At 59.8% G+C, this 14290-nt stretch overlaps 1 protein-coding gene across 1 annotated transcript; it reads right to left on the bottom strand.

The window, feature by feature from the left end:
* Positions 1-4851: 4851 nt before the first annotated feature.
* SEMA3G (semaphorin 3G) lies at positions 4852-13940 on the bottom strand. The gene is made up of 16 exons (XM_008151591.3): positions 13832-13940; positions 12036-12196; positions 11859-11921; positions 11243-11362; positions 10884-10974; positions 10656-10772; positions 10280-10425; positions 9965-10079; positions 9801-9870; positions 9377-9521; positions 8863-9094; positions 8677-8768; positions 7974-8015; positions 7071-7299; positions 6696-6835; positions 4852-5353 (listed from the first exon to the last, which is right to left on the bottom strand). Exons 1-16 carry the CDS (start codon positions 13938-13940, stop codon positions 4913-4915), a joined length of 2313 nt encoding a protein of 770 aa, XP_008149813.2. The 3' UTR covers positions 4852-4912.
* Positions 13941-14290: the final 350 nt, after the last annotated feature.

The raw sequence follows: 14290 nt of genomic DNA on the forward strand, positions 1-14290 counted from the left end.
TGCCCGATGGGATGCCCTTCACAGTGAAACATACCCCACTGTGTAGGTTAGAGTGCACTCTAGTCATCTCCCCCACCCCGCCCCTTTTCCCCGGGGAAAGAAGTCAAGATTGATTGATCACCTGAGTGCCCTCATCAGCAGAGTCCCTGAGTATAAGCTACTGACTGACTGCTGATGGCCTGGTGTGAGGATGAGGCAGGCATCCCTAGAGGCCTCCTCCCTGGAGACTGCAATGTTTCCCATCCTAGTGGAAAATGATTTTTTTAGAGGCTGCATTGACGAACAATTTCCTTAATGAAAATTCAGTGTGGAAAAGTGAAAGGCTTCATTAGGACATAGTCTCTAAGGGAGAGGGGCCCAGCACTGGTACCCATGGCAAAGGCGACAGGGGCTGGGAAAAGGGAAGTGGGCACAGGGCCACAGCAGCCATTGCCTCATCTCCTGTGCACCAGGGGTGTGGGTGAGTCTGGAATAGGAGCCAGGGGGGCCCAACAATCCCTGAGCTCCTTATCAGGTATTGTATCCAAACCTAGCCCCACCCATTCATTCTCCCTTTACACCAGGGCCAAGCCTGTAGTCTCAGAAAACCCTTGGGATTTGATCTTGGTATGTGTTGAACTTTCTCCTTGCAGGAGCCCCTGCAGACTGGGACTTGGGTGAGGCTGGGGTGGATCCTTAACTCAGATGGAAATTGGAATGTTTCTGAGCAATTGTTTCCTAGTTCTAAGGAGGAGATGTGGCTGGCTAAAGAAGCCTCAATTTGCTGGGCTAGCAGAAGCATGCAAGCAAGTTTGGGCGGGGGGGCATCCATCTCTAGTGACATCTGGGGCCTCTACGATCTGGAGAGCACAGCCTGGCAGGAGGCAGGCCAGGCTCCTGATTGGGAGGTTCTAGGGATGTCTGGGACCTGGGCTGGGCTTAGCTGAGTGAAAGGGAAGCACAGAAGCCATTTGAGGAATAGAAAAGGGCTGTTTTCCTCATTCTGCCTCCTCCATGCCCGCTACCCTTCCTTAGAAACTAGTATGTGAACTGCAGGACAGTCACAGGCTTACAGTGGACCCCAGCCCTCCACAGAGGGTCACGCCAGACACGGGAGAAGCAGGGAGCAAGGGGGGAGGCAGGTTGGGTGTGGAGGGCAGAGTCCAGGCAGCCTGGCCCTGAGGTGGCAGGTTCTGTTCTGGTGCGGCCATAAGAAGCCAAGATGTGGCTATTTCACCTGGGAAGTCAGGGCCTCCATACTTTACAGGCTTAGAAGGCAGAGATTCATAAATTAATCTCACATATTAAGAGAAAAAATCAAATCAGAAGTTTCCCAAAATATACTCTTCAAAACACCAGAAACATGAGATGCTAACTGCTCCATGGGAAAAAAGGGTAGAGGACCAAATGTTTTGGAGAATTGTGTAGTACACAGTAGGCATGAAAGTTAATGAGATCATCGTGGGCTTCTCCGGGGTTTCAAAACAGGGCAAGTAAGCAGGCAGTGCACAGCTCTGTGGGGCTAAGGAGGCAGAAACCCCCGGTTTTATTTGACCATTTTGTTCCACAGGACATCATTTTGAAAAACACTTGACTAATGCTCCTTTCCAGCTCTAAATGTGTTTGGGAAATCATAAAACAGAGACCCACAGACCAGGGGAAGTATGAGACTTAGAGGAAAAAGCTGGCAGAGGAAGATAGAATGAAATCCCTCAGGCAGGAAACAGGACTTAAGATGGGAGGAGGGAGGAGGATGAGGGCCAAAGAGAAGTCCAGACCCAAGGGGTCTTCAGGGCATGGGTGGCAGTGTCGGTGGGAGCAGAGGTGCTGCGTGCCCCAGGACAGCAGTGTGCGAGGGGATTAGGGAGCTTTGGAGATCACATTCACACACCCCTTCCATCCAAGTGGGTACACTGATGATGCTCATGAGTTGATGGTGATGATGGCTTTGGTTGGGGCAAGAGAGTTTCGGGTTCTGTCAGGCCTGGGTATTTGTGCAGAGACTAGATGATAAAACTAGGAGCCCCAGACTGAAGGATGGGACTGATGACTGACGTGTTCTATTAACCCCCCTCTATTCCATGGATTGATGGGCCCATCCGAGCAAGAAGCTAGTCTCCCTGGTGAGGCGGGGCAATGTCCGTCACCTGTTCTCACCTCCCTCCAGCACCAGTGGAGTCTGCTCTTTGGGCAGCAGCATGTCACAAGGGAGTGAGAGCTTCCACAGCACACCCAGGAGGCCAGACTATTGGGGCCTCCCCTCCTCCCCAGAAACTGCAGCCCCCAGGCAAGAGCACAGTGGCCTTAATAAACGTTGGAATGTGGTTTGGGATGAAGACAGGCATCAGGCCAAGTGTTGTTGTCACAAATGTCAAGTGTTGTGAAAAAAGCAGGGCTGCCTACGTGCCCAGCTGCCCTTTGCCAGCATTTGTTGTTTTTTTTCTGGTTCAGGATCCTCCTGGAGTTCCAAGAAGGTCAGTGTCAGAAGCCCAAAGGGCAGGATTTTCCTATTTTAAGAAGCAATCTCAGCTTATAGACAACACCCTCTGACTCCTTCCTTCCCTTGATACCCGCCCTCCCTTCTAGAAAACACCACTTAGGGTGGTCGTCTCCCTCATGGAATGGATGGGGAAGGCTCTTCACTTCCAGCTCACACAGATGGTATCAGTCAGTTTAGTACAGAAATACACAGATACAATAATGATATAATTATGTGATGTAAATAGTAGCTTCATTCCTCTCCTCGTAGGTTCTGTGTGGTAGACCACTGTACTATCCTCACCAGAGCTCAGGGGTGGTCAGGACAAAATAACAATAGTAATTAGAGGAAGTGTGTTCTGAAGACAGAGAAATCACAAAGCCCATCTCAACATCTGAATACAAAAATAGAATTCACACATAGAGGCATTTCCAGGGGTTAATAACACATAGTACCATGGGGGGTGGGAGCTGGTAGAAGCTGTCCATAATTTTCCAAGTGCAGGTATTTGTTTAGCATTTTGAGCTCCTTATTCCTCCATTTTCCAGAGTAGCTTCCCCAGAGGACCCTACCCGGAGGCAGCCACGCCTGGGTCCAGCCTACAGGCCACTGAGGGCCTGGTTGTGTCTTCCTGGCTCCCCTGGGCTGAGGGGCAGAGCTAGCTGACATCCTTCCTGGGGCTCTACGCTCTCTCCTTCCCCTCTATGTCCCCCTCCCCTCTTTCCTCCAGCTCCCCTTCCCGCAGTCCTCTCCGCTGCTTTTACCTGCTGACAGTCCAGCATCGAACCCCAGGCCAAGGCTTCCCAGAACTCTGTCAGGTTCCTCAATGCTCTGGCTCACTGACTGTGCAGTCAAAGGGGGAAGGAGGGCTTTCAGGTCCCAGCTGGGGCGGGGGGTGGGTGCGCAGAACAGATAGAATCCAAGGCAGACTCAGTCTGGGTTTGAGTTCAATGGGACAGGAAGCCCCTGTCTTGCTTTTTATCTACTTTTTTCTCCTTTATTCATCTCGGCTTTTTAAAGGAGGGAATCTTGAACCTGATGCTCCTGTCTCCCTCCTGCCAGTTTTGTGCGTCACTGACATGCTCATATGCAAGCTGGGAACGGTTTTTCATTTAGTCCTCCTCTGCAGTGTTCCCCAGCTCAAGAAAGACATTGCTGCCAATGACAAAACACCTGCCTCCATGCGCAGACAGAATGCATCCTGGCCACCTGCCTCAGCCTCAAGAACCGGCAGGACCTAGAGTTCTTAGCAGCTTTCCCCCATATTTTTTCCCTTAAAAGAAAAGAGCCTTCATAAATGAACCATTCAAGACCAACCCTTATTTAGCAGAAACCAAAGATTCCAGGGTGGGAAACATCTGGCCTTCCCAGTGGCTCCTGACCTAATTGATGCCATCTTGAATCCTTGAGCATGCTTGCTCCTGGGTCCCATAGCCCATCCTAGGGTCCCACCCTCTCCCATCTCAGAAGCTTCTCAATCCTCTGTGTGCCTGGGCGCGGTCCTACCCCTGGTCCTGCCCACCAGCTGCAGCATGCTCTCAGAGCTGCCACATTGCCGCCCTCCCAGGCTGTGGGTGTGCTTGCATCGCCCTAGCAAAGACAGCCCACTCCTCCCCAGCTAGTCCACACAGTTGGGGAAGACGTTCTCCTAGAACCCATCCTCACCCTGCTCGTCAGCATGGAGACCCTGATGGGATGGGCGTCCCAGGAAACCTGGCCTGCAGCTCAGGAGCCTGGGGAAGGGAAGTCAGGCTGAGAAGCCCCTTTGGTTTAAGAAGTAGGGCCTGAGGCCCAGCCCACCCCCAGGTTGCAGGGAGTCGAGCAGTCTGTGCTTCTGTCATTCTGTGATGGAGAACAGGCGGTGGGCAGTGGGAAGGGATCACCAAGATATCAGGGCACAAAGTGTGTGTGTGGGGGGGGGGGGGTCTGCTTTCTCAGCATCTCCTCTTTTCCTCCCCAGCTCAGTCAGTGTAGGTCTTCTAACCATTGCCAGCTTAGAGGCAATGTCCACCCTCCTCTGGCTGCCTAAGGGCACCTTGCCAGTACCTCCTCAGAGGCACCCTCACGCCTACTCTAAGGGTTACTCAGAATGGCCTTTGTTCTGCAGCTGGGAAAGAACCACCCAGCCCTCTTGCCTCTGGGCACAACCGGAAATGCACTCTGGGGACCACCTCTGAGAACAAATAGCAGGCCCACTGGGGTTGCCAGTGGCCAGAGGGTGCTGGCTCCATCTGGAACTCAGAGCAGAAAGGTGCAGGGAACAAACACAGGGTCCCTCCATCAGGCCCCCAGCCTTTCCTGAAGCGGCCTGGTAGGGGTTTGGGGGGCAGAGACTCCCATCTGTAAGAGGTGATCAAGCCTGCTGACCCCCTCTGCCCTTGCTGGGTGGGTGGGAGACACTGGGGGCTGATACTGGGCCACTCGGCCCATCCCAACCACCCCCTCCTCTGCCTTCTATGTGGCCTCCACTTCCCGGGGTGTCCGATTCCGCTCGGCCTGCACCCGGCTCTTCACCTTCTTGCCCAGCTCCAGCCCTGCCCAGCTCTTGCCCTTGGCCTGTTTGCTCCGGCTCCGGGAGGAGCACCACATGCGCTCACAGTACTCATCCACCCGGGGCAAGTTGGCGAAGCCGATGAGCTGCAGGATGTCCTTGTACCAGGCCTTGGGTGGCGTGGAGGCCAGGCCTCCCCGGGCCGGGGGCTCCTCTGGCCTCTGCCCCCTGTGGAACAGGCTGTTGAGCTGCGCAGCCACGATCACCTCCAGAGCCAGGCGGGCCACAGTCTGGGAGAAGCCATGCTCCAGTGTAGTGCAGCTGTAGGTGCCCTCATCCAGGCGGCTGAGCCTGCGGATCAGCAGCCCCTGCTCCGTCTGCAGGACTCGCTCATCCGTCTTCACCTGCTGGGCACCAGGAGGGTGTGAGGGGCCATGGAGCAGGGCACACACCATCAACTTCTCTGCACCCTGCTTTTCCAGATGTGCCAGTTCAGGGCCCAGGACGTGGGCACGTCCCTGTCCATTCTCCCCTTCCCAGGGAGGGACGAGCAGCTCAGCAGGCTCAGCCTCCTGGAGACTAAGCTAATTGCAGGCAGGGCTTCACCTTCCCATAACCCAGGCCATGGCCTGGGAAGGGGCTTTTCCAAAATTTGACTGGTTTCTCCCTAGTCAAAGCTCTGGGGCACCTGTCTTGGCCTTGGGGGGGCTGGGGGTGGGCACTGGCACACATTCCCAGTGAACAGAGAGGGTAAGAGGGTATATATGGGCTTTTACTCAGGGGGTATGTAACCCCAGCCCCAGGACTAGAATTCCCCTCACTCTACACGGTCTGCATTGTTCACTTCCCCCACACACAGGCCCACAGCCCCAGCCAGGGTGGGCCAAGTGCCCATCAGTGTGGGAGGCGGGAGTGCTGTTCTGACCCAGGGTCTCTGGCCCAGCTGCTGTCTGGGCTTTAGTCTGTGCGACTGGATGTTGAAGCTGGCCTGCTTGGGCAGTTAGTGCTGTGTAATTTCATCTCGTTGCTCCCCCTGGCCTGGCCTTGGGGGAGTCTCTCAGTGCCTAGCCCAACAGCTGGCCAAGGCTGGCCTCCCCCAGTCCCCAAGCTGAAGGAGAGCCCCTCCTGTAACCAACCCGCTCCCTCCCATCCCTGCCTGTGGGAGCTCTTGGGAATTGTTCCTCACCCTGCCCTACCCACGCCCATCCTCAGGCCCCAGACTGAAGCCATCTCTGGGGTTGACAGAACTTTCCAGATGAGGGTGGAGAGCCTGGACAGACTGTTGGACTCCAGGGAGGAAGTGTGGGGCCAGGCAGTGTGGTTGGGGGGGTAAGGGCCAGTGGCCAGGGGCACAAGCCTGGGCAGAGGAGGACCAAGAGCCCCTGGGGAAAAGACCCCCTTCAAAGATGAGCCATATATGTAAGCCTGGGACTTCCTGAGCAGCCCAGACCCCCCTCCCTCTCTTCCATCTCTGCTACCCACCCACCCCTCAGAGCTCAGCTCAGTGCCTTGGGAGTTGGTGGGCTCCCTGCCGCTGGAGGAGTTCCAGGCACATCTGGCCTGGGCGTTCCCAGATGGCAGGAGAGCAGCCCCTCATTCCAGGCACCCAGGAGCCTAAAGCACAGTTTTCTTCAATTGAACTTGGCATGTTCCCCTCAGAACCCCTTCCTAGGACTCAGGACTTGGGGTTCAGGAAGAGATGTGACCTAAGGACACATGCAAACTGGAGGCAGGGTCCTCACTCACCTGGTCGGGCCCCTGGTCCCCCGGCCTCTGCAAGAACCAGCGCACAGCTGCCTGGGGAGACTTGGGCAGGCACTCCAGGAAGGTGCTGTTGTGCTCCGTGCCGAACACCGTAGTGGTGGCCACCGGTCCTGCAGCCTTCCCTGGAGGGAGGCGGAGGTGGCTCGTCTCAGGGACTGTCCAAGAGCCCCGCCAGTGTTCCAGGGACCTCAATATCCATCAGTCCCCAAGCCAGTCACTCTGTCCAAAGACACCCGCACCCGTATAGTGACAGAGCCACTCAGGTAGGGAAATTGAGGGCTGTTACAACAGGACAAGTCTGAGGCCCCACTTCACAAGGGTTGAGTCCAGGCCACGGGGCGAGTAGCTGCCACTCACCTTCCTGGCTCTGGCCCAGGCACTGCAGGGCAGGGTTGCCATGCCGGATGTCCTGCCGGCGGAACCGGCGCTTGCTGGTGCCAGGCCGGTAGCGGGTGCAGGAAGCACCGTCCCAGGCGCAGTATGGGTCCCGGGCCAGGCAGCACTCTGCGCAGGCACTGCCGTAGGTTTCACACTGGTGCAGCTTCAGCCGGGCCACGCCCAGCCTCGAGCCCACGTACAGCGTTTGCTGGGGACGGACCCAAGCAGAGCCCACGGTGAGCCCGGAAGCTGCTCGGCTCCCAGCCCCCTAGGGTTTCCTGAGGTCCCTGCCATTTTCAAGCAGAACCATGGGTGCCTTCCCAGGAACAAAATGCTTATCATCCACACGATGTACCCCAGATCCTGCGCTAGGACATGTAGGCGGTGGGCAGACCTGGGGTCCTTCCTCCAAGGGCCTTCACCTCGTCCTCTCCCCCAGTGGCCTTTATCCTGACTTGCCTCTCGCCTTAGAGGTGCCCTCTGCTTTAAGTAATCCCAGGACCAACGTCGGGACCTCCCCAAAGATAAACCGGACAGATGAACTGGGGAAGATGGTATGTGCCACTTGTGAGAGGACACAGCCGTCCTCTGAGAAGTGGCTCCCCTTCCTTGCTTGATTTCCAATCTGGATTTTGTTTTCCCCGGAGGAGCCAGCGTTTGTGGATCTCCCCTTATCTGAACAGCCTCACTTACTCAGGGCCCCCCACTGCCCACTGGCATGGGAATGTCAGCTCCCAGCTGGATCCCAACCCTCTGCAGGGCCTGACCGGCTGCCCAGCGCCTGCTGCCTGCTGCCTGCTGCTGGGCTTTCCAGCGGACACAGGCAGTGCTCAGGGAGGCTCTGCGGGCTGGGGAGGGGAGGAAGGCGGCAGCTGCTCTTACCCTTTTCACGGAGATCTCCATCTCAGTGATGGCTGTCGGCACCTGAGGAGAGATCGGGGTCTCAGGGGGCAGGTGTTGGGGAGCCCTCCACTGCACCCCCGCTCTCAGCCTCCTTTAGCCCCTGGGTGGGAGCCCCCATCTCCCAGCCTGGGTCAGTCATGCCCTGGCTACTAAGGCCAGACAGTCTTTCCCAGAGGTCAGGTTACAAGAAAGGTCCCCTTACCCTGGCTGGCCTCCAAGTAGGAGTAGGAGGCTTGGCTGAAAGCACAAATCTCCAGTGTCCCCTCCCACAGCCCTGTTCCCAGCGATGAAGCAGCTGTCCCAAATCACCATCCCATGTTGGGAGGCGCAGTAGTCCCCCTGTCTGATTCTGTAGAGGGGCCAACAGAACCTCTTGGGCACTTGGGGTCTCAGCCACCCCCCTCACAGTGAGTGACTTGTGCCTATCAGGGCTTTGTCCAGGGGTGCTCACCTTGGCCATCCCTCTCTGGGCCCCCCAACTTTCAGCTCACAAACTGCATCTCCGGGCCCCTCGGTCATTCAGAAGCATCAGCAAGGCCTCTGCAGTGGGGGTGTCATCCCTTTCATCCCCACTGGCTGCAAGCTCAGTCAAGACAGCCCATCTCCCTCCTGTGCTTTGCTCCTGCTTCCCTGTAGCCAGGGCTAGCCCAGGGACCCCTCCCGTCAGCCCCTCCCTGCTCACCTTAAACACCTGGAGCTCCTCCAGAACCACCTCCTCAGGCTCAGCTGAGTCCCCAGCCTGGAGGGCCATGACCTTGAGCACCGACCCTGAGTCTGAGATCGGGGAGAAGGGGTCAGTAGGAGAGGGAGGAGCAGCCTGGGCACCCGCACACCTCCCCAGTCCGGCTGCCTTCCTCAGCCCACCCACCGGTTCCCAGGAAGATGACATCATAGGTCCCGTCCTCTGCCTCCACGCGGTCCACCACGATCTGGCGCAGCTGCTGGGCCAGGTGGGTTTTGACGAGGACAGGGCGGCCCCGCCGAGGCCGCACGGACCGGAACATGAGTGGGTGGGCTCGGGCAAACTGCAGCACCTCATCCGGGTAGTCCTTGGTGCTGCCAAAGGGCCGCCCAGGCTGCGCGGTCATCTTGCTGGGGCACTGTGGCGGCAACAGAGGGAGCACCCGGAATCCTGGGGTCACACATTCCCACCCACCTGTCCCAGGCCCCTCTGTCTGGGCATGCCAACCTCGGAGGACTGCTCTCGCCTGCAAGAGGCTCCTTAACGCGGTCAGGGCTCCCTGCCACACCTCGCCTGACCCCGCCTCGGGAGCCCTGGCTCCCAGCTGCTATGGAGCTGCGTGCAGACACAATGCCGTCCCAACGTAGAGCCCCCTGGCATCTCTGTCCTGCCCTCTCCCCTGGCCTGGCCAGGTACTCACCATGCCAGGGCGGGGGAAGGGCACCTTGCCCCCATAAGGCCCCCACTGGTGCTGGGGACCATCTTGGTGGGCAAAGGGCCCCTTGAAGACCTCCCAGATGTCCTCCATGTGGTACAAGCAGACTGCAAAGCCCTGGAACACAGCACTGCGAGGGCAGACAGGGACAGTCAGGCCAGGGCGGCCTGGCTCTGTGGGCAGGGCGGAGGGCGACCGTGCCCGCAGTCAGCAGGAACCGAAAAACAAGACCCCCCCCCCCCCCCGGGCAGAGGTAGAGAGAGGGACGCAGAAGATGCAGCCAGGCACCAAGTCAGGGACGGAGACGGAGCCACGGCAAAGCTGGGAGCTGAAGGCAGAAGCGCGACAGAGGAGCCGGCCCGGAGCCCGGAGCCCAGGCCGGGGCGGGAGGGGAGGCCGGCGCGCCCACCTGACCGTGCTGAAAAGCGCGTACACCTCCAGGCTGGTCCCCGCCTTGGGCCACAGCAAGAACACATCCTCTGGGAGACAGAAGGCCACCGCCATGGTCCCCCACTCGCTGGCTCGGGGCCCTCCCCACTCCCCCACCCAGGCCTCCCTTGGCCCTGCCCTTACCCAGCTGGTCAAAGTGGGTCTCGGCACCACCGGGACCGGGCACCGAGCAGACCAGCCTGGCCTTGAGGAAGGTGCTCCACTTGTTCACCAGCACCCGCTGGCCGCCGGCGTCATTCTGTGGGTCAGAGGCCAGGGTCAGCCTCGGGCCCAGAGGACGCCCTCCTCCCCTTTCCACCCTCACCCTCAGGGCAGAGGCAGGGGCCTGGGCTTCACACCCTCGCCTCAGTTTCCCTACTGCTGAGGGTGGGGACAGGTTGGGGAAGAGGGAGCGCAGCAAGGACGTCCCCGCCCTCACCGCCCCTCCCCCGCCCTCACCACGCAGACGCGGCCCACGCGGCTGACGGTGACGTGGCCCGGGCCCCCATCTGGCGCAGGGACAGTCTCCGAGAAGAAGAAGTACACCTTGTCATCGTTCTGGTCAGAGTTGTCCGCAATCCGGGCAGCCATCACGAACCGGGGGTCTGGGTGGGGGGTGACAGGGTGAAGCTGTGGGGGGGAGCCTCATGGGGAAGACAGGTGGCTGAGCCCCGTGGGGAGGGGGCAGGTACTGTCCCCCTGGAGGCTGGAGTCTCAGGTGGTACAGGGGGGTGGGCTGCCCCTCCTGTCTCCATTCCAGCACCAGCTCTCCTGCCCCCGGCCCAGGCTGGGGCCGACCCCCGCCAGCCTCGCCCTCAGCAGGCCCCAGACTCACCGTGCAGGAGGTTCTGGTCAGAGTCAGAACGCAAGGCCGGCCGGGGACCCCCACTCCGGAAGATCATGGCCTCGCGCCCCAGGAAGTCGGCAGTGAGGCCCGTGTACAGCTCCCCCCCTGGGGTGGGTGGGGCGGAGTCAGGGGAGGGAGGGCAGCCGCCATCCGTTCCCAAGGACATCAGCCGGCTCCCACCCTCCCTGTGCCCACCCAGCCCTGAGCATCACCCACCTACAAAGGCGCTGGCGAAGGGCCGGCTGGGCTCATGCGGGCACCGCCCCCGCCCACTCTCAACACTGTGGGCCTCCAGGTGAAGCACGTGCTGGGGAGAGGGAGGCAGGGTGTCACTGGGAAAGTAGGACCAGCCCCCCCAGACGGGCAGTGGCCATCACGCATCGCGTGCAGCTGGAGAGTGGGGGGGGGGGGTTGAAGCCACCCTCAATTCAGGGCCTTGCCAGTGGGGTCAGCTCCGGCACAAAGGCGCTTTTCAGGCCTCCGAGACCTCTGCCCCGACCCAGGCTCCACGGGGAGGGTTCGGGCGCCTGGAGGACTGTCACTGCTTCCCAGTCCCTGTGGGGCCCGAGGCTCACCTCCCCGCGGTGCCCAACCGCGATGAGGGCGCAGGAGGGACGGAAGGCCCCGGTGCCACATGCCAGCAGGTGGGTTCTGTTGTGGGGCTGCAGCACCCGCACGAAGTTGGCACACTCCATCTGGGGGGGAGAGGAGAAGGAGTTGAGGGGCGGCTCACCATCCCCTCAGGTCCCAAGGCTGGGCCCCGCCTGGCTGATCAGCCCTGGGGTCTATGGTGACATTGTTTTTTCTTTTGAATCCGCACCCGAGGATATTTTCCCATTGATGTTTAGAGAAAGTGGGAGAGAGAGGGAAAGACAGAAAGAAACATCGATGTGAGAGAGACACATCGATGGGTTGTCTCCTACATGCACCCCGACCAGGGCCCGGGCCAGGGAGGAGCCTGCAACCGAGGTACATGCCCTTGTTCGGAATTGAACCCAGGACCCTTGGGTCTACAGGCGATGCCCTATCCGCTGAGCCAAACCGGCTACGGCTAGGATGACATTCTTCATGGACCTTTAAGAGCCCTCCGAGTCCGTTTCAAATGGCCCAGCACAGGCAGCCGCAGGAGTGGCCACAGGCCACCCTGGGTGTAGGTCAGGGTTGAGAGCAGTCGCTCCCGAGGGCACTCACCAAAGGGTCTCGTCCCTTTCGAACACACTCCTCCCTCTGTCCTGGCTGCGGCGGCCACAGCACCTGAAACACAGCCTGGCTGACCCCCGAACTCACAGCCTCAGTTTCCCCATCCAGCCCCCCATCCAGACTTGCCCAACTCTCAGACAGATCCTCTCCCCAGCCAGCCCAGCTCACCTCCCGGGGGTCTGCCCACGGCTGGTCCAGCTGCAGAGAGTAGATGGCATCGCGACCCCCCAGGAAGAGGCGGTCTCGGTACTCATCCAGGTACATAGCCCGAAGGTCCATGGAGCCCCGAGGACCCAGAAAGATGGCAGAGCGGTTGTCAGACAGCAGTTCTGCAGGGGAGCAAGGGAGGGGTTAGGGCCCCTCAGCCACGGCGTGGAAGTAGAGGGTCCCAGCTGTGCATTCACCCCCCACACACTCACATCTGGAAAATGTTTCCATCCACAGGGCTGCCAGGAGGGCTTCTGGGAAATGGCTCCCGGGGGTGGGTGGGATAGGGGGCTCTGAACCCCCACCCAGCCCAGCCCAGCCCACCCAGGACCAACTCCTCGCCCTCCATTCCTTAGCCCCTGATCTTTCAGTTAACATCTCCTTCCCAGCGGCCCATCTGTGTTCTGTGCAGTCCCCACTGTGATGTTCCCACTGGCAGAACACACAGCGGCAAGCTGGAGGAAGGGTGCGTGAGTGTGAGCCGCGCACAGGCGGACAGGCAGGGGACAGTGTTCCCAGCAGAGGGAACACCTGGAAAAGGCCTGGGTCTGGGAGAGGCCAGGTGTGGCCAAGCTGCAGGCTCTAGTCCAGGATGCGGCTAAAGAGGATTTTCTCCTCCATTGACCCTGCCCACCCAGCCCTAGGTGTGGGGAGGCTGCCTGGGGAGGCTGGTCCTAGGAGTCGAGGACCCTTGGCACTGGAGGTGGAGGAGATGGGTGGGCAAGGGGCAGACAAGATGAATGGGAAGGGGCCTTGGCCACCCTTGGGAAGGCCAAGTGCCCTATGCCTGCCCATCCTTGGCCCAGCACTCACCCCACCCCCAAAGTCAGCCTCTTCCAGGAAGCCCTCCATGGCTGACAGTACTTTGGAGGGGGGTTGCCTTATTTAACTTTTCCTATAGCCTGACTTCCTTCCAAAACCATAGCTCCAAGGGTAGGACCAAATTCTCCCTCCAGACCCAATATTCAGACTCTCCAGAGTAGAGCCACGCCTTCCCCCTCATTCTCTCCAGAGCCTGAGTCCCCCGCTTCGCTTTATTTTGGGGGTTTCCCCTTCGGACTGAGATTCCCAGAGAAAGGTGATCACCCTGCTCTCCGGCTTCCCTAAGAAGAATCAGTGGAGAGCCTGTGTCTCAGGAACCTTTGCTGTGTACTGTCTACAGATTCCGAGGAGGCCTGCGCCAGCCGCAGCACCCCGCACCAGGTTAGATCTGCAGAGGAACCTCCTGGGCTGGGATGGGGAGGGAGGAGGGAGGCCAGCACTGGGGAGTGGGCTGCAAGAGGCAGGTGGGTGAGGGGGCGGCTGTGGGGACAAGGGGAGGGCCCCCATTGCAGTGGGGGAGGAGAGGGACAGGATCTTGCTCTCTCACTGTCTGCCCTGGGCAAGGAGCCCCCACCCAGTACAGACAGACCCTCCAGACCTGCCCTGTCTGCCCCTCCCCATCTCTCTCTGCCCATCTCTACTGAGGTCTCTCGGGGTCTCCATTCATCGCTCTCATTTTCTCAAAAGTCCCCTCGGCTTTGGCTTTTCCGCTGAGTGTGCCTGCCCCTGCCACCTCCACCTTGGCCATGCCCCCAGGAGCTGTCCCTCCCCCGTGCCTGCCGCGAAGTCCTTCCCACTGGCTGTGCAGGGAATGACTGCATCCCTCTGGCCGGCAGAACAGACTGCCCCGGCTGGCTGGGGCCCCCACCGCTGGGGGTGCTGCAGGGTCCCGGGTTCCCACGACCATGCACATGAACAGGGTGTACAGTCCGTACCTCGGTAGGAGAGCCGCAGGCGGGGCATGCTGGCGCTGGGACTGGGGCTGCCCCTGTGGAACAGGAGACTCCCCAAGAGGCAGCAGATGGCCCAGGCCGAGGAGGCCATGCTGGGGACCCAGGGCACCTCGCTGCCTGTGGAGCCACCCTCTGGTCCCACTGCTGGTTGTAGTTTGCTCTCTTGCCGCCAGCCTGCCTCTTATAAGGCACTGGCTCCGCCCTGTCCAGGGCCAGGAAGCTGGAGAAGGAGGAGGGGGGAGGAGGAGGAGGAGGAGGAGGAGGAGGAGGAGGAGGAGGAGGAGAAGGAGGAGGGAGGGAGGGAGGAGGGAGTGATTGCCATGCACCTGCTGTGGCTCCCTCCACCCCGACGGGCCCTGATTCCTCTACCAGATTGGTTGGTTCCCAGGTTCCGCATTGGGGAGACTTACCCAGCGGGGGCGTGGGTAGTTTACACAGAAA

Source organism: Eptesicus fuscus, chromosome 18 (genome assembly GCF_027574615.1).
Source record: "Eptesicus fuscus isolate TK198812 chromosome 18, DD_ASM_mEF_20220401, whole genome shotgun sequence".
In the NCBI taxonomy this organism is placed as follows: Eukaryota; Metazoa; Chordata; class Mammalia; order Chiroptera; family Vespertilionidae; genus Eptesicus; species Eptesicus fuscus.

What these genes read in the sequence shown, in the direction of transcription:
- SEMA3G (XM_008151591.3), bottom strand. Translation starts at nt 13,940, where the DNA reads ATGGCCTCCTCGGCCTGGGCCATCTGCTGCCTCTTGGGGAGTCTCCTG. An exon ending in GCGTGGGCCGCGTCTGCGTG is followed by an intron (nt 10,080 to 10,279) that starts GTGAGGGCGGGG and finishes TCTGACCCACAG; the next exon opens with AATGACGCCGGCGGCCAGCG. An exon ending in TGGAGATCTCCGTGAAAAGG is followed by an intron (nt 7,300 to 7,973) that starts GTAAGAGCAGCT and finishes GTCCGTCCCCAG; the next exon opens with CAAACGCTGTACGTGGGCTC.